Here is a 27438-nt window from a genome sequence, read left to right as displayed (position 1 = left end):
AAAAAGAAGGTCAGATAGATCAACAAATATCAGATTTAATTAGGGGACCTATAAAGGAAAGTTTGTTGATTATATCTAAGCTTACTGGACACAAGATTAGGTAATGTCTACTTAATCTGTCCCATAAGACAATTATAAAGCACTAACAAGGTTAATTTAGTCTTTGTTAATACAATTCCACTTAAAATTATTTTGACCTATGTATCTTTTATACAATACCCAACTAACCTTACACCAGTGAAGTTTTATAATAAAAATGTATTTTTTTTTTTAATCTACTTATTACTAAATGACATTCAATCATGGAATAATCATTGTTGTTTTTTTTTTAGTTTAGACCTTTATTGTGATACAGCTAATGCTCAGAAACTGTACATTTTAATTGCTTATTAATACAACATAAAGAGAGGCAAAACTTACTTTGGATAGGTTATCAATGGAGACTCCTAAAGGCAAATGAACAGGATCTGGTTCAAACCTCTGGGAGTTTTCTGTTAAAATAAAAATAAAAAGTTCTGTGACAACCACTTGTACTTGAATTCCAAGAAAGACTTTGATTGCTGCTATAGGCCAGGAATGTTGAGACAAGTCTTGTTGAGACAGGCAAGTGATCTATATTAGCTATGTTATCACTAGATGTTCAAATCAAGGTTGGCAGACATAAACAAATTTAAGACTACCTACAAGATGAAAACAAGTATATTGAACAGTTCTAAAATAATGGATGGTAAAATTTTTAAATTATTATTTTAAAATACAAATATCGCAATTGAAAAGCCAATAGTAAAATAAGATAATTGCGTAGGGTTTTTCTTATTTAAAAGGTATATTTTCTTTTTAACTTGTATAAAATGTGTATAAACTTTCTTTCAATTCATTTGTTTATTTACTATAATTATTTCAAAACTTAGCCTGGCCCAATAACTAAGAAGCAAAATATTTTAATTAACTACAATCCTACATTTTTAGTATTTGTAAATAAAAAATTGTTTACAGTCTACAAATAAATAAAATGAACCTGTGTTGAAACACTTTTTATGAAATACTGAATTAACAATATTATTAACATTGTCTCCAGACATTATTTGAACAAAATTTAAAAAAAACAGCTTTATTTACACTGAGTAAAAATGTCTAAACTAAACAAGTAAAATAATTGTTAAAAAATCAACTCCTACTATATGTTCACATTTTATGATAGACAAAATTCATATCTTAATGGTCAATGAAAATAAAAAGAGAAAAAAAAAAGGCCAATATAGAGAAGGAAACCACAACATATGTATTTGCGATGCTATATCAATTTTGCAATCCAACTATACCACCATGTGAGAAAAAAAAAAGGCCAGATGATGTAAAGGTCATCTCTTTCTGTGGACCATGGTTAATGAGGATGTCATGTGGCCAGCACAATGACCAACCACATTTACTTTTCTCCAACTAATGTCAGGTGCACATTAAAGCTGGGTAGACTCAGAGGCACCCAAAGTTCCTGAAATTAAAAACCCTAGTCTTTACCAGGATTTGACCTCCCGGTTCAGAAGCCAAGTGCTTTACCATTCAGACACCGCCACTGTGAGAAATTTTAGCTTATAAATGACACTATTTTTTTAAATTTTTGAACTATTTCCAACTTCCATTTTAATTTAAACTTACATTTTCATCCCTGAAGAAAGTGTACATTAATGGTAAGAATCATAGAAAAGGGACAAAAAAACAACTATACCCAATCTGTGATGAGCCATTGCACAAGCTTGATCTTCTTCCATTGTGGAAAAACTATCAGTTGCTCCAGGCCAGCAGTGGGCGAATGGATTCCCACAGTGCTCCACATGTTTGTTGCCCCAGCCACACCAGTAGGACTTCATGAAAGGAAAGTACCAAGGTTTTGGCAGCCCATAAGAACCTATAGAAAAAAGATGTAAAATCACTGGGTAGGAAATCAGCAAAGAAAAAAAAAATGTCATAAAAACGTTATCAACAAAATCTAAATGTAGAAAGCATTTATATACTGCTGTATACTGCTGAGTTTGTTAGTGATAAAACTGATGAATTTTACAACTTGATTTACATTTCCTGTGGCTAAATGAAATAGTGCAACATGATAGGAATGCTTTTATATATCTGAGTGCACTTGAATACCAGCTGTCATTGTTGTTGATTTGTTGTTGTTGAGTCTATATCTAAAAAGGACATTTACTGTTTATCTTCTAATAATTCTTATATCATGGTACTGTGAAAATCATGACCAAAGTTAGAAAAAGAGAAGACTAACCTGGGTGAACATGCTCAATGTACCAGACTAAGATGGCATACAGGAAGCAGTCCAGCACCATCATCATGGTTACCATGAAAAGATTGAACTCATCATGTTCAGCGGGGGAGACGTAGATGTTATGCCACTGAACTCCCACTCCCATTTCTTCATAAAAAGCAAAATATTTGGCACCGAGGCCAAACGCAGTGGTAGAAAACATTGACTAGAAAAAATAAAAGATACAAAATGAAATAGTTTGTCTGATGGCAAGTAGACAATAAAAAAGAAAAAAGTATTCAGTTTCTAGTATTTTATTTAAACATTGGATCTTTTTTTTTAAATTTGTACTTAATGCTCCTTCTTCCCTAGTGCTATTAGAGCATGGAATGGGTTGCCTGAGCCATCCAAAAAAAAAGTGACATGGCAGAATTGAAGTCATTGGTTAACATGTATGACTAAATTGACCTAGGGACATGCTTAGGACATAATCATCTTTTTTGAATTAACATCTATATTTTATAAGATAAGAAAAGAGACTCAAAATTTTCCCTTTTGACAAAAAAAATTAAAAGGGTGAGAGGGGAAGATGAATGCCTTAAAAATAATGGAGATGTAGGGGACTTAACCTAGGTTAATAACAAAATGAAAAAATAACAGTGCATTATTGAGTACTATATGGTGCATGCATCAAGTCAACATTGTACACTTTTAAGGCTAATGATTTGTGTAAGTTGAAATTTCAATACAGATGGATGTTTAGAGAGGGGAGGGAAATATAGTCTGCAATTTTAGTGATAAAAATTGTTATAAGGTAAGGGTACAAATCAACTATTAACTATCAACCTTTAACTGCTGTGCACTGTTTAGAACAAGCCAAGGTTAAATATAGCTTGGAGTACCCAAAGAAAAAACAACTTTTTAAAACAAAGCTTACATGAGGGAAAGAACCACCAAATCACTGCCATATATCTCAATAATGCAAGGTTTAACTTCCTTTTTCTATATAAACAAAATTTATTCATTATCAATAATTGATACATTTTTTAATTGATTCATGTTTAATCATCAACTATAATAATAATAATAATAATAATTTTATTTATAAAGCGCTGTTAACAAACAAAATGTAGGCTCAAGGCGCTGTAACAACATTACAAACATAAACACAACTGCTAGAATAACAGTTAATCTAAAAAAGTTTTAAACAAGTAGGTCTTAATGTTCTTCTTAAAAGTGGTATAGCATGTTGTCTGTCTGAGATCAATGGGGAGTGAGTTCCAAACCTTTGGTCCGTGAACTGAAAAAGCACGCAGACCGTAGCTTTTGAGGGAGAAACGTGGCACTACTAAAAGCGTTGAGTCCATTGAGCGCAGGGTTCTCTGGGGGACATATGGAGTAATCAGTTCGCTAAGGTACAAGGGCATCTCATTGTTATATATACACTGATGACAAAGTGTGGCGACCTTGTAATCGATTCTCGCTTTCACGGGAAGCCAATGGAGCGTGCGCAAGAGCGTAGTAGCAGAATCTTGTCTAGTTTTTTTAAGGACTATTCGAGCTATAATTGCGCAAAGTTTCAAATTGATCTGAGAATGGCAAGTGGGAGAAAAAGCGTGTAAAAAAATTTTATCACACAGACGCAGAGTGAGTTAACATAAAAAATGAAGTAAATCTTTGGTGTAAGCAGATGTGTGAAAAAAAGGTTAGAAATCAGATTACAAATGACATAACCACATACTTCAAAATGAATACAAATTAATGGGTATTGTAATTTGAAAATTTTTCTTAAAACTCTCCAATTTCAAAGATAATTCCTGCTTTCCATTTTTCCAAACCTGGCGTAAAAAAAATATTGGGTTTTGTGGGGATATTCCAAAAGGGATTAAATTTCTTTTTGTGGAATTGTTAAATATACTTTTTTTAAGAATGGACTGAAAAATTATTAGAAATTTGTCATATATGTTTGAATGAGAACATAAATTTTTGGTGTGCTTAGCTATATTTGTGCATATAGATTTAAATGCATTAACATTAGTATTTAAATGTTAATGCTAAAAAAAGATGCATGAAAATTATTTTAAAATTTTCTTCTTAGTCCTGTGGTAAAAGCAACATCAACTTACTGCCATACTTTTCCATACACCAGAAATATTGTCCCCAGCAATGTCCTCCTTTATGGCAATGTACATGTACGGGACATAGGACAGGAAATAGATAATTCCTGCACAGGCTGCTGCGACCTTGGCCTTGGAGTACAGAACACTAATCAGGAAGCTGCAAAAGTGGAAATTTATTAAAAACAAACAGCTTCATAAGATGCTAACAACTGATATTACCAACTGAAAATGTACATGTAACCTAATCATTTTTACACCAAACTACTTTCATCTTTTCAGATGTACACTGCAAGTCAAATGTCTAGAATTATCAAAACATAGATTCATCAAACTCTTTAATTTGAGGATAAATATGATTGATTGTGGAAACAATAATACAGCTACAATCAACATCCATAACACAAAAATGAGATTTGTAACCAACTCACGAGAAAGAAATAATGGCACAAATGTAGACTTCTAGAACAAGAAAGACAATTAGAGTGTTGCTGTGAGGCAGGACGTTGCCCAGTTTTAGCAACGCAGTCAATAGGATGACTGACATGGTCATTTGGACAAAGGTGGTGACGAACCAGGCACACCAGTGGACGGCGTTGCTCAGGCCCATCATCTTCATCACCTGGGGACAAAAGCATTGAGTTTGCATTGATATAAAGCAAAACATTACAGAGAGACAGTGACAATAATACATTTTAAAACAGAGAAGTGGAGACAAGTGTTCTAGTGAGAAAAAAAGGTAGAAAAAGATATTATTTTTTAGTAAGAAATAGAGTCAAAGAAATAGTTTGATATTTATTCTATTCAGTAAGGTATTAAGTATTTTAAAAAATCAAGGTTAAAGAATGAAACATCTTTAGAAATTAAATACTTATTTGATTATATTTTTCAAATTAAAACTAGAAGTAATCCCATTTTTACCAGATTTTTTTCTTGAAAATTAATATATCAAGGTAAATTATCAAACTGATCAAAAAGATTGTGTGATAATTTTAACAGTGAAACACTTTTTAAAGAACTTTTTCTCTGCTCTTAGATCAGTTTTAGCTGTATCATGACAATACAAATTCATTGAACAGCTAGTATAGTGCAATAGTCGATAGGAAAAGTATTGTCATGTGATAGTGCATACCTCTTTAAGCCGCTGTTCCTTCTCATAGACAATACTCTGAACCAACATGGCTACAGTATAGACCCAGCTGAAGGTCAGGCACAGGGGCATTACATGCTCTATCATAAACATAAACCTGAGGAATAATGCACAAATATCAACACATCAATATCAATACAGAGGAGAGTCTTGGTAAGAACAGATATATGGGTACTTAAGTTTGGTAATATCTTTATGTTTTTCTGGGTTTTAAAGGAAAATAGAATGAATAGAAAAATATGAAGTTCAAAAAAGTTTTTACTCAAAATCTACTAATGGAATAGAATGTTATCAGCAATTTTTTAATCTTTTGTATAAGAAAGTTCTCATTCAGAAGGAGAAAAAAAAAATAGCCAAAAGCAGATACCTGAGAATAGAGTGTTAATGAAGCTTTTTTTTTGGTTCTAAATGTATATAAAGCATGTTTTTTTTAAACTATACACATTGTTCTTTTACAATAAAATATGATATCTTTTTGATTAGGAATCAGACAATGGCTTTTAAAAGTGGAAATAGTAGCTAATGGGTTCAAGAAAATGACATTGCATAGCTATATTCTATTTTGTAGTTTAAGGAAAAACTTTGTTGTTTATTTCTATAAATTTCACTTACTGATCCCAGACATAACAGGGATAAGGAAACTGCTGAATGTAAGATCCAGGCTCAACCACATCACGCCCAACTTGTAGGTCAATCACAGCTCTTTCAATCATATCCTAAGACAAAAGAAAACAAAATTTTAAAGTGGGAGTCTCAGGTTCATCTCTAATTCTAGACAATGCTAACTATGTTTTTTTTGTTTTTTTTAATATCATACAAGACAGTATTAATGTGATAAATTACCATGGAAATCCCCATTTCAATACAAATATTATTGGCATAAAAATATAATAATTATTTCTGATGCCTAAAAACCACTAGGAAAACATGAAAAGCAAAATTGTGATATAATCACAACAGAAAAAAAACGAGCTAATAATACCATATATTAATCATAAAATAAAAAAAATCAATCAACCAAATCAAGTATTCACACATTTAATATTCCAGCTAAACTAGGCATCATCTTTTAAAGAAAATGTTCTGATTAGAAATAAGAGAGGAAAACTCTAAAATTTTACCAGTTAAAACTCATTGACCAATAAATATTGATTAAAAATTCAGACATAAGCAGGCCAACATAGACAAGCCTTATTCATGGAATGTCCCTAGAAATGTAGAATTAAAAGTCTACATTTTCAATCCCGTCTAGCATCATTTTGAATTTTATCTAATTACAATGAATATTGAGAATCAAACTGAGGCTATGGCAAACAGCTTACACATTATAAGGGACTGAACTCACCTGTACCCACACAAAGCCAAATTGATAGTATGGGAAAAAATTACGCCCAGGTCCCGGCACCCAAGTTGGCTTTCGGACTTGTTTCGTGGATGGCAAGTAAGTGGCATTCTGGCGTATTTTGTAGCGGAGATGTGGTGGGATAGTACCATCATCCAGTAGGTCTTGGAACACAACACCTTTGATGAGATTAATTCATAACAAATTTATGTACTCTACAGTGTTATTTTTTATAACATATTAAAACATTAGGACTAACTTAAAATTGTTTGCAAAAAAGCTTAGACATTATGGATACAAATCAAAGGTTTATCTTGTTCAATTCACCTGCAATGTATACAATGCTTAGCAAATTATTAAAAAAAAGGAGAGCTACATGTGAGACAGTTTTAGAATGGTCTATTCTTTGCAGATAACCAAGGCAGTAAAGGAATGCAATAGTGTCAACAGAAGAGCCTTTCAGTGACTAAAAATGAGTTAGGCTTAAGGTGGTGAAGAAAAATTCTGAAAAAAAAAAGCTATCTATGATAAAATCTGTTAACTATGTATTATACTATTCTTTTCCTTAAATATTTCCACATATCATTTTGAATAATATAATTTTAAAAAATACCACAAATAGGTAGAATGAATGATCTACAGAAGAAAAAAAAAAGTTCAATTAGTTTGAAAGTAAATTCTCTTATAAATATACATTTTTCACTTGCTTAGTACATAAAGACCCTTAGTCTGAAATGTCATTGTTTACCTGCAATAATACTGGCATTGTCCTTGAAAGCTTGGGTGGTGAAATAGTTGAGCATATCTTCTTCGGTTGCAAAACCACGGAAAATGTTTAAATTGATTCCTAGACGAGCAATAAGAAATTTTCAAAAGATTGACATAATTATTTGTGTTTGAACATTGTAAAGAGTCATTTGGCTCAATAACTGCATCCCTCACCTTTCATTAAGTTCAACCACCCATGAGCAGTTCTGTCCACCAGATTCAGTTGGTGCTCATAGAATTGGCTGTTGTGGATGTCAACATGCAGGTAGGGAGACAGGTGGGTCAGGTGGAAGAGCCAGGATACAAAGCTGTTGTGATGCTGAATGTCATCTTGCATCTGGTCAATGGATGAAAATGTATAAAGCTGACTTTGACCCTCAGGTTAGGCAAATTAAAGACTATATGATGAGATCCTCAGGGCTCACAAAGACTTTTATGCAGCAAACAGAACCAGGGAAAAGAAGAAGAGGCAGTCAAAGGAAGCAATGATGTGACAATAAATCAGCCTGTCATAAAAGAGTCTCTAATTCTGGCAAAAGACAGAGAAATATAGAAAGATGGTTGACAGATCATGTGTGTTGCCCCAACAGTACAACAGAGTGAGGGACAGGTGAAGTTGAATATTATTATGGAAACTTTATTTGATATTTGGTTATAAACATGTCAATAAATTACTAGATCAGTATGCATTTTGTCAGCAAATAGCACTTTCATCTATTATATAAAGCAGAACGTTTGGCATATGTATGTATGTATGTCCCCGTATAGAAATAAAAACCGCTTGACCAATCTTGATAAAACTTGGCAGAAATGTTCCCTGGGTACCAACTTAGACCGTAGTGTATGTATTGTAGCCCTAAAACAAACTTAAGACCCTCAAAAAAAAAAAAAGACCAACTCTATTACAGCTATAGTATTTTATGGATCTAGACCATGTTTACAATGTCGACATGAGAAAAGATCGAAAGGATTTAGATCTAGATCTAATTTTAAGAACTAAACTTTGCACTTTTTTTTTTTTGACACATGTAAATACAAAATATAGTTTATTAATGTCATTATTTAATCAAATTAACCTTAAAATTTGGGTTTCAAAAGCATTTTTATATTACTTCGTTATTTATATCTGCAAATTTAGATATCCCGATCCACATTCTTTCATTAGACATTACCAAATGGTTATACATTAACACATCTCTCTACTAAGTCTATTCCTAGGTCTAAAACTCTTATTGAACTCTAAGAAGATAAAACTTCTTTTCGCAAAGATAGTTTTACGCTTTAACACATGAACATACTAATTATAGTCCATTCATTTCATAGTTTAATCAAATTAACATTCAAATTTATTTTTCTTAAGCATTTTTAATACATTCGTTCGCTGTTCGCTAAAGCTGCGTAGCCGTGTTGAGATAGGCCTATATTCATTCATGAAAAAAGTTCACGCATGCGCAGAGCAAAGTCTTCACGCAGCACAGAATGAACTCTATAAAAGCCAATTTTTAACTCTAGATTAGTCTAGATCTAGATCTATGTCTACCTCAAGATCTACTTTATAGTTTTAACACATGAACATACAAAATTAAGTCTATTCATTTCAAATTTTAGTCAAATATATGTAGGCCTACAAGCAAATGTTTTAATTTGAAAAAATGGATTTAAGTAGATTAGCTATTTTGATTTGATGGCTTCATTCATACTATTTTTACATTTACACATTCGCTTTATTTATTACATTATTATTTCGTTTAAATGTTTTAAAAACACTCTCAGTGACTATATCGACAGTAATACACAAATAAAGACCCGAGGGTCGTGGGTAAAATATGTCTAGTTTACAATAAAATACACATAAGATATCTAAACTTATCATAAATCTCTTAAATCATCAGCTATCTAATAGTATAGAGAATAAAATAAGTAGATCAATAAGGAGAGTTTATCCAGTTCACAAAAAGACAACTAACTAACCTTTTTAACAAGGTCAAGGTTACGAGCTGTCTTTTCTTCTTGGAGATAAGCATGTAGCCTTTGTGACATATTCAGCCATTCAGACGCATAGGTGCTGATCAAGTCAATAAATGCTATAGTAGTGTTTGCCTAATTTAGTTAGAAAAGGAAACATCAGAGAAACTTACTTTTATTTACAAAACAGAAAATATTTGATAAAATATGGAAAGTATCAAAATAATAAAGAATTGTTATTTTTTGTAAAAATAGAAAAATTAAAAATTGTTGCAAATTCTGGTATAATAAATGCTACCTATAAAAGATACTGCTGCAAAGGGCCTATGAAATCCCAGCAGAAACTTTGCTGCAAAAATCTTAAAGTTTTTTTTTCTTGTACTAGGGATACTAGCCACTGCCAGTAATTCACAATTTAAACTGTTGTGTTGGCAAGCAGGTGCTTAAAATAAGAGCAGAAACCCTAACCCATTAAAAATTATCCCTTTCAAGACTGAAATATCCACAGAGAAAGTAAATGTCTGTTCACCAGTTCTTGATGCCATTATTTACTAGGTTGATATGTAACAAGCAAAAAATGCAACTTTTTTTGCCCCCCTACAGTTATTAAAACATGAGAACCTTACAGTGACCAGAAAAAAATATGTAATAAATAAGTAGGTTAGTAATTTAAAAAAAAACAACATGAAATGAATAAAGAGAAACATATTTTTTTTATAATAAAAACAAAACAAAAAATGAAGTTATCAGCAAGATTGATCTGGCCAGCAGATAAGAATATGAAACCAAAACTAACTTTGTCAATAATCCTGTCAGCTGCTGAGTTATTGGGGGCATACAAGACTGTGGGGTTGTAGTATAGATAGTGTTGAATAATACTGAGCTTATCTTTCTGAGCCTGAGTCATACCAAGGAAATCTGGACAAATAAAACACACATGCACAAAGATAAAAAAAAAAAAAGGCATGATAAAAGCTGTAATTACTGCAATTTAAATTCTTGTATCATGTTCTGAATAAATTCATACAATGGTTAGAAGTATAAGAGTAAATAGATACATTGTATATGAATACATGGACCACTTTAAACAAATGTATTCAATTATAATGATTATGATGATCATTTTCTGAAAAATGCCTAGTGCCCCTTCATTCTTTCTATGCAGTGACTAAAAGGAAACAAATCCAAGTGAAGAAAGATGTCTGATTTAGAGATGTACCATTGTAGAGTATCCAAAATGAGTTAATCCGAAGACCCTATGACCATTGACAAAAGGGAAAGGATTTCTCTCAGCGGCCAGGAATAAAAGATTAGTTTTTTACCAACTCCTTTGTCAAAAGGGTTTTGAATCAACTAAATAGTATCCCTTTTGCATTGTCTAGTTTCCCTTGCAAGTCTAGAGGCTGAGCACCACAAAGGAGTCCTTTGTGCTCCTACAATGTATTGATACAATAACCATGAGAAGGCTACCTCCACAGCAAGTGATTCACATTCTTTCTCACCACATACAACAATGTACTCAGACCTAAGCTCACTGAATGTAATAGTGTTATTCGATGTTAACTCATCCATCTCCTCTCTCATGGAAGTTTCCACCATGGTGAAAGCTTGGAATGTACTATTAGGAATACAGGCAAGCGTTTTGCTTTATTTCCACCATGCAACTAATTGCCTAAATGGTACCAAAGCAGAAAGCAAATTATTTCTCAGTCAAAGTGACTCTTCTTTGAATTAATGCTTTATACATGAGAACCACTGGAGGTTGATTGTATCAGCCCATCTAATATTTAGTTTTCAATTTCACAAAGAAATATTTCAAATAGTAAAGTGATAGTTTTAAGATAAGATTTCTTTTTCTGAAAAAATCACAAGGAGAAAAAACAACTCTCTAATAGCTATATTGCTTTAAATATTATATGACTCAATAAATAAGAATTCAGATATTTAAAATAAAATAAATAATAATCCATTTGCCTGATTCAGATGTGTTGCATATGCATATTGAATATTATGTAAACGTGATAAAAAATATATATATATATTTATTCAAAAACAACTAACCTTCATCTACTTTCGGCTTGTCATTTTGTTTGTCATGATGCTTATCTCCCTTAGCTTTGGTCTGCGGTGCTATGGTTGTAGTTACAATGCGGGCTTTCTTACCACAAACAGCCCGATGCAGGAAATCCCACATTTTCATCCAGCCACTTTTTTTACGATCCCCTGGCACCTATATGGTTGTCAATAGAAAACCAGACGTCATTGCTGCTGATGATCACTGACATATATAAAAGCAAATAACTTACTTCAATATTGGATCATACATTTTACATGTAACTTTTGAGTGAATCTGGTGTGGATGTATATTTGTTTTGTATAGTTAAATTTTTTTTTGTTGTAATGCACAAATTGTGAGACAAACTTCCTTAATGCCAATAAAGATTATAATCATTACAGCTATCAACGAACCTTTTTTTAAATAAGTATGGCATGCTTTTTTTCATTGTAATAATCAGTAAATAAACAAAATAAACACTATCAGCTGGCCATTGAGCATGTTTAGGACTTTTTTTGAATTCCTAGCATAGAGATACCACCCACCTGATCTGAATCAGGATCTGTTGTGTTGCCTTGCCAGGTGGTGCTGGTGTTGAAGCTCTCTGAGTCTGTGCCATTCTCGTCAAATGGCAATAAAGAGATCAACTTGGCTATTTCGTCAAGCTCTCTTTGAAACTTTATAAACTTGGTCAGCTGAAAGCAAGAAGACAGTTTCTAGATATTTGCAAATAAGACATGCAACGCAAAAAAATTTACAACTTAGAACTCTATCTGAAATACCTCTATTGATTTATTTAAAAAAAAAAGGTTTTAATGGGGAAGGAGGGGCGCATTGTGGCTAAAGTGGTAAAGTCATTGGCTTCCAAACTGATGGGTCCTGAGTTTGAATACTGGTGAATTCTGAGTTTCAAGCTTTGGAATTTTTAGGACCCTCTGGAATCTAATCGATACCTAGGATACATGGGGACATAAAGGTGGTTGGTAGTTGTGCAGGCCACATGACACCAATTAGCCGCCTGAACAACACCATTTAGCCATCTAGTTTGGTGATAAATATGAGACCAGGAAACTCAACCAATAAGGTTTTTAAGTGTACTTTATCTTGAGTGACTTATTAACTTGGTACTGCTCTACTGATCAGTGGTTTTTTGCCTGGTGAGTGGGTCAAGTGTTTCATGGTTGATCTGATCTTTTCTTACTATTTATCCCCTTTGATATACTATCTCATCTTGAACAGTAAACAACAAAACTAAAGTAGCATGAAATGTGGAGTAAACAGACTTACTTTGTTGAGAAAGATATCCACTTTGATGGCAGTGGCTGTTAAATTGACTTGTTTGATATTCATCTAGAAAAGGAAATGAGAACAAAAAAAATAGCTGTTAAAAATATGGATTAAATTGAGGTCTATTATTGATAGGTATTTAAATAGGAATTTTAGCTGGGTAATCTTTTTTTTACAAAGCTTAACTCATTCTGTCTGTCTGTCTCTCTCTATGTCAGGTAAAAAGTTAGTACACATTATTTATTCCAACACCCAATCTTGGATAAAGCTGAAATTTTGCACAACTATTTCTTTTATCTGACAACACAAGAATCAATTTTAAAAAAAATTACCAATTAGTTAATTAACTATTGGTAATTAATTATTTTGTTTGGTATCTCAAACAAGGGAAAGAAATTTTACTAGACTTAAGTGGTGGTATAAACTGAATTAATCCCCTTTATAGGTATCTGTTTTAAAGTAAGTTTGAAATAAACAAAAGATAACTATGCAATCTTCTATTTTCATAAGCTCCTCGCTAGCAGAGTGGTTAGTCGGAGAGGTAGAGGCGGTTTGAAGCATGAATTCAATTTCAGTTCCTTGACAAATACTATTGGCAAAATATTTCCAATCACACAGATTTATTGTTGTTGGTCTAGATCTATTACAAATTTAATTACATGAATGATCTAAATTAATTGATACAATTACACTTTTTATTTTTTTTTTTGTTAAAGTTTTTCTAGTTTTAATAATCAACCTATGATTTAAAAAATGCAAGAACAAAAAAAATATGCATGCATTCTAAATGTGGAATACAAAAAAATGTCAGGACTAAATTTTAAAAATAAATATTTAGCAAAAAAAAATAAATATAATAAACTATATGAGTGTTTTAGCATAAATATATGTATGATGAAAGCTTAAAATTTATTTTGTGTATGTGTTCCCTCATTTTCATATTAAATTGTGCTATACAAATGCCAATAAAATGAATAAATTATATTTTGTTCATTTATCACTTAATTTAAATGATATCACACAATTTATACCTTTTATCTATAAATGAAAGAATATAACTTGAACACACAAAATTAACTATAATTATTGTTAAGGATTTTTTTTTCTACAGAAAGGTTTGTTTTCATTTCAGTCATAATAATTAGAACATTATATAAGAAAAATATAAAATATAACATTATTTAAGCAAAATACAAAATATAACATTATTTAAGCAAAATACAAAATATATCCGTCATGAGACCTAAATTATGTCTACCCTACCCACTTAAAGTAGTGATCAGGAAAATGATTGTTATTTAATCAACTACACACTTTCCCACAATCTAGAAGGTTTTCAGAACATTGCCTCAGTGCACAAATTTTGTTAATTTTATGAAAATTTTTGTATGACCTTGCATGCTACAAAATTATGTTGTTGTTTTTTTCACAAGAACAAAAAAAAAAATAAACCAGTAAAGGTGCAATGATCAAAAATTGAATGAAAGAGATATGGTCTTATAACTTACCAGTTGAATCATATTTTCAGTGTTGAGTTGGTAAAACAGCTCTTTGGAGAGATCCTCCAGTTGAGTTTTGTTGAGGAGACATAAATTATGCTGTAGTTTTGCCTGATAAAAAGTATTAGAAGCATCATGTTAACAACCTGAGCCCAAGACACTGAGTTCTATTATATAAATGGAGCGTGAAGTAAAAGGGTTGCCACAATTATGTAATTCTTGTGCCATTGATTTACAAGAGTTTTTGAGTGACCAGCACAATAACCTTCTTCCTTAATTGTTCTCAACTGAGGTCAAGCAACTATTAAGAACAAGTAAAACCCAATGATATTATAACAATCTCTCTACCCAAGCTATCTGCTAACACTGCACCACATCAAACAACTATCTCATGAGCTTGACAGCTCAAAGGTCTAAATAATATAATTCTTTAACATGTAATAAATCAAAGCCAACACTGTATAATTGGTAACACTTAACACTGACTGTACCATAGATAATCCTACTACCATATAAAATCTGTCCTGCTGTACCAAAGTCTACTGACCTCTATGTCTCTTCCTGGACTCATACTGGATTCTACTGCTCTGGATTGACATTACACTAAACTCAATGTACCGGACTGAATCTTCAAGTGTTTGCTCTTTATATGAGGGCTCAATGGCCTTCTCAAAAGAAATAGAACCTAGTTGGTCCCTTCTAGATGACCACATGACCATATAGGGTCTGAATGGCTTGGACTAGTGTTCCTGATGCATTGCCACTAATCATTCATCATGACTGACCACTTGCCTAGCCCTGGGCGATATCTGTTTGAGCTGATTGCACACATTGCCATCAAAATTATAACAATATCAATCCCAAGTAAAAATACCATTTTCTTGCAGAACTTAATATGTAAAAGCAGCAATAGGTTCTCTCATAAAAAATTTGGTACCTAGTGCTGCCTTTAGGATATGTAACATGTATAAATGATTCCTTACTTCAGCAGTTGGCTTCATTTTGATATGTCCCTCTGACTTTGAACTCAAGACTTACAACTTATGATTATTGATGACCAATAAGAGTAATCTCAAAACCAGTGGGTTCTTATGTACATCAAAATTGATTTCAACTCTTTCTATAATCTTATAACTTCTGCTACAATACTTACAGCCAACTCAACCAACCCTTTTAAAACAACACTTACCCTCAGCTGGCTGTTCTGATTCTCTGGTACAAGAACATTAACAAATGTCTCATTGTCACACAGAATTTCTCTTAACAAGTCTGTAGAGTTCAAGAGACTCTGTAATAGAAAAACCAAATTGATTTTTACATGCATTTTTATTTTATGTTAAGATAAACAAATCAATTTAAAAAATTACAATTTGTTCTTGAAGGAATGAATGAATTAACTCTAATAGCTAGTAAGAAACGGGTCAGAAAAATATATATTATATATATATTGGGCGCTATTTTGGGGCTACTAAAATAAACACATACCTTCAACCCAAAGACTATGTCTTCAGGAGGGATAATTATGCTCTCATTGTAATTTCGTATGAATGACAGCAGTTCCATTAAGGTTTTTAAATTCTCCACTGAATCATCACTGGAGCTGAGCAAAAGCTTAAGGAGCATCTGATTTAGACTCTGCGTGTTATTCTTGTTCATTATGGTAGTCAATCTGTCAATAACCAAAGAAATCTATTGGTGATGATCATTCATTCCACAGCAATTAATAGGTGTTGTTTTTTTGCCAAGCAATATTCTTTTGCAGAAATTTTCAAGATTTTATTGGCATAACACTCAGAAACAAACAACATTAAACAATACTTTTAATTTGTTAAGTAGATACTATATGTGGAGTAGGAAGTTCACCTTCCAATAAATGCCTGAATTTAAAAACATTATGTTGTAACAGGGCAGTTATTTAATAAACTTTTACATTTCTTTTTTTAAGATAACAAAAAAATATACATTAATGTATATAAAGTACTTTCTCAACAGATAATTTGGTGCTAAGTCCAATTCTGCTTTAGACAAAAAGCTGAAAATGATGTTACAGCACTTATAAAGTTCAAAAACAATAGCAAAAAAACTGTTATTCAATGGATACCAGCACATATAGAACTAGAAGGAAATGAGAAGGCTGAGAAAAAAATTAAACATTGCACCAGAAGAAATGAAGAAACTAATAGGGAATAGAATAAATGAAAAATGGACAAGCTCTCATCCAAATCACAAGAAAGATGATGCCTATTAAAAGCTATCCCAACAAGATGGTCTAATCTTTTGCCTCAGGACAGGACACAACAGAATGAGACAACATATGTTCTGGAACCTCAAAATTAGAACCAGTGAAATCTACCCATTTAGAGTGTCACCAGAGAATGCTGACCATGTCTTTCAAAACTGCATTCTTTACCAAGAGGCCAAAACAAGACCTGGGCCCAAAAAAAAAAAAAAAAACTAGATGGAGTGCTCCCTGATTTGATAACCCCTGCACAGTTCCTCTCGTGTATTGGTCTAATCATCTGCACGCTCCAACATAAAAATGAGAATGAGGATAAAGAAGAAGAAGAACAGCTAATAAAATGAGTCAAGTTTTTTTAAAAATTACTTACATATAATTTTAAAAAAAATCATTTAGCATCATAATTGAATTTTTAGCATAACAGCACACCTTTTATAAAATTAAGTTAAAGTGAAAATTTATCTGATATTTTAATATAAATGTATGCCCTGAAAAAGATGTATTTTCCATTGTGGTATTCTGTTTTTAATTTCAATTGTAACATTAGAATACTCACATTGGTAAGATGTCTTTCATGACATAATCTGTATTCCCTTGTGCAGAAGATAGCATTTGTTGAAAAATTAAGACCATATCTAAGAAGCCAAAATTATCAGGATGGTAAGAATTAAGAAGCATCTGTATTTGCTCCTCTATTATTGCTGATGATAAATTGTTATTTGTGATAGAAGAAAATTTAGCATTAAGGCTCCTACGCAAACGTGTGATGTGCAGCTTCTGGCTCAGTTGTCCACCAAAGAGATAATGATATATCTGTAATTGAGAATGTATAGAATCATGTGTAACAAGCTGATTTGAAAGTTTTGAACAGATGGGTGAATAAAATACAGTCTTTTTAGTGTTAATGCTTACTCAAATACTGTAATATCAGGGCACAATGAATTCAAGAGAATAGCAGTTTCATAACTGATTATAACATTTTGGCACAGCCATTCTGACACCTAACAACTGCTGATCATTTGGGTAATAATAAAAAAAAAAATACTTTTAAAAAAATACAAAGCTTATATTAAGTGTACTTAGTGACAATTAGTTTGGATCAGTCATGTAATTAAATTTGTAATAGATCTAGACTAACAATGAAAAAGCATTTGCAAGTAAATTTTAAATAAAGGGAACAACCTGAACTTGTGAGATAAAGCCTTCTCAGGCTTCTCAAGCCAACGCGGTAACCACTCTACTAGCATAGAGTCTATCAACATGGAAGATTGTACTGTTATCTATTGTTTCTGTTTCACGTGAGACGGCAGCCTAATATAAAGGGGACTAATTCAGCATATACCACCACTTCTGTCAAGTACTATTTCATTCCCTTGTTTGAGATACCAAACAAAGTAATTTATAACCAATAGTTAATTTTCTAATGGGTTCATTTACTTTAATTGATTTTTGTGTTGTCAGGTAAAAGAAATAGTTGTTCAAAATTTCAGCTTGATCCGAGATTGGATGTTGGAGAAATAACATGTACAAACTTTTGGCAAGACAGACAGAGCGAGTTGATGTTGGCTTTGTAAAAATTGTGCAAACCAATCCTTTTTCAATTCCTATAAGGCTGGCCTCTTTAGTTTATAGAAGGTATAATTTCAGTCCATGACAAATACAGAAACTTACTTCCTTCACGTGTACTGTAGAGTTGATAAAATCTTCTGCCTCTTCCAAAGTGAGATTCAAATGTGAGATCAAGAAATGGGAAAATCTGTCCCTATCCTGCAGGACACTGCTGAAACTGATATCTGAAAACAAAAAAAAACTTTGATTATCATCTACCACAATGAAGTTGGGTATTTTAAAGGAAGTTAATATTTTCTGTTTTCTCTTGAATGTTGATCAATGGTATGGTAAACAAGTTGTTTAACACATATTTCTCACGGCTATGGCCAAATTTGACTCACGGTGCCCCCACTGCTGGGAAGAAGATGAAACTGTGTCTCATATTCTTTTTGACTGCCCCAGACTTGCTGATCTCTGTCTCGACAGGTCTGGGAAATCAAAAATTCTCAATCTGTATGGTGACATGTATGCACTACGCAAAAAAGCAGGGTTTCTGTCCAGGGCATTTGCAATTTCTCAATCCCTCACTCAAAAGGAGTTTGATGATGATGGTGATGATGAATACAATTAGTAACAATAAAACAGGCTTTGTTAAAGTTAAAATCGTTATTATTAATATCAGATGTCCTACACACTATTTCTGACTTTGATTGGTTGGAAAGGCTTTGATTTTGTTCTTCAAGCCAATCAAAATCATTGTCATATTTGCCTAATAACAAAGGAAATTTGTTTAATTTGGGTTTAGCCAATCAGAGACATTTAATCTGGCTGAGGAGAATTTTGGTGTACCTTCTAAAAATAATTGTTTACACATTTTTATTGACTATTTTATTTAAGACTTATCTTGATCCACATTGCCAGTAACAGTTGTTCTTACATATGGTATAAAAATGGGCATGAACTTTTATTGATAATTGTTACAAGAGCATATCATTCATTCTCTATAAATACACATATATACATGTGCATTAATGGCTAAGTACTGGATAAAATAACCAGATGGAGAACTAGATTATTTTGAAATGTTCAAACTGACAACTGATTGGTTAAGAAATGGCATGGGTGACTGAGCTCACCACACAAGAATGTTATAATATTAAAAAAACATTATATATAAAAACAACACTTGTTTCAAGAATAATACAAATGAAACAAAATATTTTAAAAAAAAATACAAAGTGGGACAAACAAGTCTTATAAATAACATTGCTGAATAAATAACATTTCTGAATTTCATGATTTACTATGCTTTACATTTAAAAACATGAATAGCTAATTGGCCCTGTAGATTGTACATTGTGACTAGTCAATAAGTATTCCTCACTGGTAATCCTGTAGGACTTTCAGACTATAGTACTTATTAAGTTATAAGAAGAATATCTGTTAATAATATTTAAAACAAAACACAAGAGCAATCGACATCTACAATCTTTTTATATCCACTTTAAACACTAAAGTACACACCCAATGACTAAATCTGTTCTTTCATCACATGTTAAACTTTTAAGTTAGTAGTTAAATTTTAAGATGACACATTGGACTATCATAAGACTATTTACATTTATTAAAAGCCTATTGGAATCAACAACCATAACACCCTAGAGATGCGTTTATAAAGTGCACAGAGTTATTGCTAAACACTTTATCATTTCAATTCCCAAAGGTAAAAAATTCATATCCTTATAAAAGTAACACAAGTCTATTCACTTTTCAGAATTGTATATACACACCTGAAGCATTTTTGAGGGCGCTTATCATAAAAGCAGAATCATCAATAACTGCCTGATAGGTTTCAGGAAGCTCATCCATTTCCTGTGGAGACATGCCAGGTCTGAAGAAATCATGATCTTCTGCTACCACTTGTAACTGTTCTAGGAGGCGTCCTAGTTGACTGAAAGAGGAGGGAAAAAGCTATAATACTTCAAACTACATAAATGGGATGTGCGACTAAGTGGCCTAAACTACATGGCTACTAAACTGAGAAGTAAAAGTAAAGTTCTCCTTTCAGACCATGGGGTCTATAGGGCAGATGATGTTAAGGTCATATGTTTCTTTGTGTGTCATGTAGCTAGCACAATGACCAACTGCCTTTGCTTTCTCCATTAAGTCAGGTATCCATTAGAGTTGGCTGGACTCAGGGGTGTCCTAAAAATCCTGAAATCACTGTCTTCACCAAGATTCAAACCCAGGGCCCAGGTTCAGAAACCAAATGCTTAACCATTCAGCCACCACACCCCCACTAAACTGAAAGAGCTTGAGTTAAAATCCCAATGCAGATTAGTAATTTGAGATTCTAGAGGTAATAAAGAAACCAGATCCCCTACACACAGGTACATAAAAGTATTGCTGTTTGGTGCTATTTGGTGTTACTGTAGCTAATGGTTTTCCTACAGGGTAAGGTAGCTAGCCCTATACCGAACCCTCCTCCTTCCTCATCCGGGCTTGTCCTATGGCGGAGTTCAAAGAAATATTACTAGAATGTAATTTGTGCTAAAAAAAAACAATAATAATAATAATGATAATTGATTCAATGGCTAAAAATATTCTTTTAAATCATTAAGGTTTTTAGTGAATTGCTTAGATCAGGGGTGGGCAAATTACGGCCCGCGGGCCACATGCGGCCCGCCGGAGTGTTTTATGCGGCCCGCCGACACCTACAGAAGTCAGGTGTGCCCACAGTATATACTTATAAAAATGCAAAATTATTAAAAATAATATAAATATAAATTATTGAAACTGTCATTATAAAAAGTTTCAAGCAAATGAAGACTATGCTTATTGGCTATACATCAATACACTTAATTCAAGACACAATATCTGATCAGTATTTATTCAATGCTATAAAGAACTGTGTTGAATGTTGGGTCTGCTTGGAACAAGATGGCAAGGGTGACAACTGGTGGAGCTCGATCTTTGACTGAGTAAAATGGTGTTGTTTTTTTTAAATACCCCAACCATAAACTTGAAACAGGAAATTTTGCACAAGCTTCATACAATTTCAGCTTCTTAATATGATCAATAAAATCAAACTTGCTAGGGCCATGATGTATTAACCACAGGTAGCTTCGATTATGAATAAAATAATCCAATATTTCCTCTATCATAGCATGGGCAAGGCAAACGAACACTGTAAAATCTCAAGGAAGAAATTGTTACGTTACTTGAAGGACATTGACTGTGACTTTGTTACCAATATTTCTAATGAAGAGTGGAAGACAGATTTCATGTTTCATAATCCCTATTGCAATGAGTCTTTTGCATATGAAATGTAAATGGATGTTAAATCTTTTCAAACAAGGCTCTCCCATTTCTACAAGCAAGCAAAAAGAAAACACGTTTTGTCATTTTCCTTTGCTGAAAGGTGAAATTATTTCTAGCGAAATGATTAAAAGTAAACAAGTATAATTACTGGTCGATTTTGACTGACTGTAATTTGACAGCAGTCACAAGGGTAACAACTAGTAAGCTAGTTCCACAGTTCCAAACATTATGCACGAGTGTAAAAAGTAAAATACTGCACATTAAGTACAACTGTATATTAGTGGGGCTATTGTAATATAAAAAGACAACAGCAATTACAAAAAATTATTAATTGATTTTAAAAATTGCTAACTCTTCTTGTAATTCCTTAACATGGAGTATAGAAAAAAAGAAACGTGAATATAATACAGTGTAACTATGAATTAAAAGTTAGCTAGAGTATCTTTCTAAGTTGTATATAGGCTACATATGCGGCCCGCCATTCCCAAATTTAAAGAAATGCGGCCCTCGATCCAAAAAGGTTGCCCACCCCTGGCTTAGATCATATAATACCGGATTTTTAGAATGTCCCTGAGTAAACCAAACTCTAATGGGTGCATGACTTAGGTTGGAGAAGTAAAGAGGGTTGGTCAATGTGCTGGCCATTGGCCATCATCATCTGCCCCTATAGATGGCAAGTCCGAAAGAGGAACCTTTTTTTAATGTCATAACAACATTCTTCAAATATGTTCATTAATGTTTTTAGAATGGTATTGTCTTCATTTTTCTGTTAAAATAATAAATACTTACATAATCATTTTAGAAATAATGTTAATTATTTAATTAATTTATCAGCACAATTTCTTACTTTTCGCTAGAAAAGTTTAGAAACCCATGTTGATCTATTTCCCCTTCACCTTCACAGAAAATTTGAATAAGGGAGAGCAATCCAGTAGAAGGCAAGGCTCTTGCATGATATTGAGCTGTTGAACAGTCAATGTAACACATATAAAATAAAAGCTTCATAAATTCATTACTACTCATAATTTTAATGATAAGTAGACTACATAAACATGAAATTTATTTTATCTTTTCAGGTATTTAAACTCAAAATCAATGCCAAAGCACGAACAGCAAAACAATACAGAGGTGTTTGATTCATCAAAGATATGCAAAACTATATTTACTTTAAATTTTACACTATTTAGTAGAACTTAAAAAAAAATAAAAATAATAATTTGATCATTGATTATATATTCGGTGCCAATAAATGTAGTAGTAATATTTTTCTGAAAACAAGCCTAAAAATCTGAACACTAAGTATTTTTAGTAACGTAACAAGTGGTTTATTTACTATTATTGCTCTCTCTGGTGCAATATGTTAATTTTCAATGATATCTAATTATGTGAAATTACTTTTAAATTACATGTCAGAGCATAGTGATTACATCACAAAGGAGTTAAATCTTATCTCATAGCAGATTACTTCATCTGACAAGATTAAAAGATATGGATCAGTGTTGTTAAAAAATCTTGCTTACTTCTGGTTAAAATTAGTATTTGTTATTTTATTGTTTTCAAATATTTTTTTTCATTGTTATTTATGCTTTTAAAAAAGTGTGAGGCTGAAATTAATTGATGATTCAATAGGAAAACATTAAAAAAAAAGGATCTGACCAATAGGCATTTTGGTGGCTGGCAATTTTTTCCTGATGAGCAACAAGATGACAAAGAGCACAAGTGGGATGAACATCTCAAACATGACCACAAGCTGGTAAAAGATAATTGAATAAATGAGAAGAAAAAATAAAGTTGGTAACTTTAGTCTAGTGGATACCAATCCCTAGTTATAAGATCTGATAGTGCAGCGAACATTTCAAATTGCATTTGTTTGTTTTACATGTTTCATACATTCCTTCATTACATCCTAGGCTAAACCTCCAGCAGGATGGTGGGGGATGGCAGACAGCAGGTTTCAAGCCTGGGACAATCAAGACAGTAGTCCAGAGTGCCATACCACACAACCAGACAATGCTCTGGGACACAGAAGACCAATTAAACACTTAACCCAAAAAGTAAGCAGACAGCTGCAGAGTGAATACATAAACAATGTAATATCTAAAGATAACAACAAAAACCTATGGTCATACATTAAGTCTAAGAAAATGGAAACAACAGGCATAGCGCCATTAAAAGATGAACATAACATAATACATAATGATAATGAAACCAAAGCAAACATCCTAAACAAATACTTTGCATCAGCATTCTCAGCCCCAGGAGACAAAGACATATTACTGAATTTGAACCAAGTAAACAACATAGAAGATATAGTAGTACAAGAAAATGGAATTCAAAAACTATTTGCCAACACCAAACCAAATAAAGCTTCTGGACCTGATGGTATTCCAGCTAGATTACTCAAAGAACTAAGCAATGAGCTAGCCCAAGTGTTCAAAATACTCTTTCAGGCTTCAATTAACCAGGGCAGAGTACCAAAGGACTGGAAAGAAGCCAATGTCACCCCCCTATTTAAAAAAGGAGAAAAATCTGACCCAGGAAACTACAGACCAGTATCACTTACCAGCATCACATGTAAAATCCTAGAACACATAATATGTAGCAACATCATAAACCACTTAGACAAACATAATGTCCTCACACCATACCAACATGGCTTTAGGAAATATAGATCATGTGAAACACAACTAATAGGACTAATTGATGATTTTTCAAAAGGTTTAGATAATAGTGAACAAATAGATGCTATCTTACTAGATTTTTCTAAGGCTTTTGACAAAGTACACCACCATAGTTTGCTTAAAAAATTATAATATTTCGGCATTAATGGTTCACTGCATCAGTGGATTAAAGATTTTCTGATAGGGAGAGAACAAACTGTAATAATAAATGGCTCTAAATCAACACCGATAACAGTAAACTCAGGTGTAGCACAAGGAACAGTATTGGGTCCACTACTATTTTTAATTTACATAAATGATTTACCAAATTGCATTACTTCAGGAACAAAAGTCAGATTATTTGCCGACGATTGCATAATATATAGAACAATAAAAACAACACAGGACACAGATATTTTAATAAGAGAATTAGATGAATTACAGAAATGGGAATCAAATTGGAGCATGTCTTTCCACCCAGAAAAATGTCAGTTGTTAAGAGTAACAAAAAAACTAAAACAAATTAATTCCACTTATCTTATTCATGGCAAACCAGTAACACAGACTAAAAACGCAAAATACCTAGGTGTTATAATAAATGAAAAACTGTCATAGAATCCACATATTGATGAAACTACAAAAAAAATCAAACAAAGCATTAGGATTTATTAAAAGAAATTTCTATAAATCAAATAAGAACATAAAACTAAAATGTTATTTAACCTTGGTTAGGCCAATAATAGAATATGCATCCTCCGTTTGGGACCCCTCAACTCAAGAAAACATTAAAAAACTGGAACAGACACAAAATAGAGCAGTGAGATTCATAACAAACGAATATTCACATTTGACTAGAGTAACACCTTTAGTAAAATCACTAAATTTAGAAAGCCTTCAGGACAGAAGGCTCAAAAGTAAAGTAGCAATCATACATAAAACACTGAACCATAATCTTCAAATACAAAAACAAAATTTAATAAAATACTCTGAAAGACACAAAGATAAAGGCACATTCCTCGTCCCATATGCTAGGACAAATTTGTACAAACACTCCTTCTTCCCTAGTGCTATTAGAGCATGGAATGGGTTGCCTGAGCTAGCCAGGAAAACCAGTGACTTGGCTGAATTTAAGTCATTGGTTAATATGCATGACTAAATGCATGACGCGTAGGACGTAATCATCTTCTTTTTTGAAGTAACGTCTGTATTATATAAGATAAGATAAGATCATAAAGGCTAGGGCTTTTTAAGTGGCTAGCTGATGCATGCTTTAAAGTCGCATGAACAATAAACTAAGGCTAAATTACATAAAGTAATCATTTCATCATTTAAAGATACTCCAACTATAACATCTAATTTTTAAAAAAAAACAATCAAACAACATATTTTTATGAACTAATGCCTACTTACTGGACTCCGCTTTTTCAGAGTGAAATTCTTCCATAGCAGGAGTCTAAGTTGATGAAAGAAACCCATTTTTTGTTCAGATTCTGTTTCACAGGGCTAGTGGCTTATTATGTAGACTTTCACAGTTCAGTTTTTCCCAGAACAGTGAATTGAGACTGAATTCTTTACTTGGAAGATGTTCTTCAATGTTTTTCGACATTTTATCAACTAAACACATTTATCCATAGTTGATTTGGATTCCTTTGTAGTTTTATTGTTTTTGAGAACAGCTTTTATTTCAGTGACAATGACTTCTTGCTTAAATGTTAGCGGTAACAGGACAGCTACATAAAAAAATTGAAAAAGTATGATAAATATGACTTCATATCTAGATTGTACAATTACTAACAAAACATTTTCAACTTTTGAAAATTCATCTATATGTATATATGCATTTTCAAAAGTTGGAAAAATTAGTCTTGAAAATGCTTTTCTTGTTATTCATGATCTCAATAGCAAAAAGTGTTATTAAAAATAGAATTTCAACACTACCTTAATCTTACTTAAAATAGGTTACACATTACTTAACTAAAAGTTCATCTTCTTATGACATTACACTGACACTGATTCTATGGCCTTCTTCAGTCGCAAAGCGACTAAATTAGATGAATGCCTGGGCAATAGCTGTGGTCGGAATGATATAACCCACACATCAGTTCCCCCTCTCTATGCAGCTGATGTATTCAAATGAACAGCATTGCCGATACAGTTTGGGGTCAGCGGTGTCACAGGTTCTGCCAGGGTGTAGCACCAGCTCCTGATATCTCCTCAGAGTTGACTCCCGAAGCCTTTCCCATGATTGGGTATAGCTGAAAGGCAACAGAGGTTTGAATTCTGAGTTTTCCTTCTCCTAAGTGGGTAGCCAGCCCCTCCTGCCCAAAGCTTACTGGTTAAAGCGCCAGTTACTCGCCTTTGCCCATTCTATTATAGTGAGAACAGTTCCACCATACTCAATATCTGAGCCACACATGAAGGCCAGGAGTTGGACTGGTTGACAGAGGTTATTTGAGATGCATGCCATGAGGAAGCATTTCATAGGTAGTAGAATGCTTACATCCATTACCACTTCCAGCCATGACACCGATTATAATTTGTCATACTAACTAACTTTTATTTTCAATCAATTTATGGTCAATCTTGAATATGAATAGAGTGTGATAAATAATGTGTCAATAGGACTGAACAGTTGGTGCTATATTATTATATACCTACAAATCTCTGTTTGTGTAACAAATAATCTTTTTGGAACATTGCCTTGCTAAAAAAAAATTAAAAAATATTGAGATGGTATCTATAATAATTATTTATTTAAAAAAAAAAGGTTAGTTAATTATATATATATATGAAAGTTATGTTTCCATAGATTTCATCTAGATCTAAATACATAATCTAATAATATTTGGACTCTCAATCTCTAGTTTAGTTAAATCCCTATAAATGAATTATAGGGCCTAATGTCATATGTATATATAGAGAGAGATCTATATATACTTTTTAAAATAGATCTATTTTAACATATTTAGCTTTAAGTAACATCAATTACATTAATTAAATTGCATCACACACACACAAGTCGCAATACACACACAAGTCGCAATACACACTCAATCACTAAGTACTGTATAAAAAAATGTATTGGGTTTCCAAAAATCTATTTTAATATTACAGAAGTCAAAATTAATCCTAAACTCTTAAATGAGCAATTCTTGTATGTATGTATACATGTGTATATAATGATTTTCTGTAAAATTTCAAGGTATATGTATAAGCAAGTATAATATAT

General features: G+C 32.5%; 1 protein-coding gene across 1 annotated transcript in view; it reads right to left on the bottom strand.

The window, feature by feature from the left end:
- The window catches only part of LOC106073553 (ATP-binding cassette sub-family A member 2-like), a 58914-nt gene that overhangs the window by 30105 nt on the left and 1371 nt on the right, over positions 1-27438 (bottom strand). The window contains exons 2-25 of the mRNA XM_056042526.1: positions 25620-25939; positions 23206-23299; positions 22397-22511; positions 20019-20179; positions 18349-18470; positions 17234-17490; positions 15924-16107; positions 15628-15726; positions 14448-14549; positions 12940-13002; positions 12198-12347; positions 11658-11826; positions 10393-10514; positions 9603-9731; positions 7806-7968; positions 7612-7710; positions 6867-7042; positions 6134-6237; positions 5504-5618; positions 4803-4993; positions 4381-4531; positions 2276-2480; positions 1727-1906; positions 421-491 (exon numbers count right to left, since the gene is read on the bottom strand). Coding sequence (XP_055898501.1) covers positions 421-491; positions 1727-1906; positions 2276-2480; positions 4381-4531; positions 4803-4993; positions 5504-5618; positions 6134-6237; positions 6867-7042; positions 7612-7710; positions 7806-7968; positions 9603-9731; positions 10393-10514; positions 11658-11826; positions 12198-12347; positions 12940-13002; positions 14448-14549; positions 15628-15726; positions 15924-16107; positions 17234-17490; positions 18349-18470; positions 20019-20179; positions 22397-22511; positions 23206-23299; positions 25620-25685 — 3288 coding nt within the window. The 5' untranslated portion in view covers positions 25686-25939. The remainder of the gene's footprint in view (positions 1-420; positions 492-1726; positions 1907-2275; positions 2481-4380; positions 4532-4802; positions 4994-5503; positions 5619-6133; positions 6238-6866; positions 7043-7611; positions 7711-7805; positions 7969-9602; positions 9732-10392; positions 10515-11657; positions 11827-12197; positions 12348-12939; positions 13003-14447; positions 14550-15627; positions 15727-15923; positions 16108-17233; positions 17491-18348; positions 18471-20018; positions 20180-22396; positions 22512-23205; positions 23300-25619; positions 25940-27438) is intronic.

Source organism: Biomphalaria glabrata, chromosome 9 (genome assembly GCF_947242115.1).
Source record: "Biomphalaria glabrata chromosome 9, xgBioGlab47.1, whole genome shotgun sequence".
Taxonomy (NCBI): Eukaryota; Metazoa; Mollusca; class Gastropoda; family Planorbidae; genus Biomphalaria; species Biomphalaria glabrata.
The sequence above is the reverse complement of the archived record's forward strand: the minus strand, read 5'-3'. Positions and strand labels throughout refer to the sequence as shown.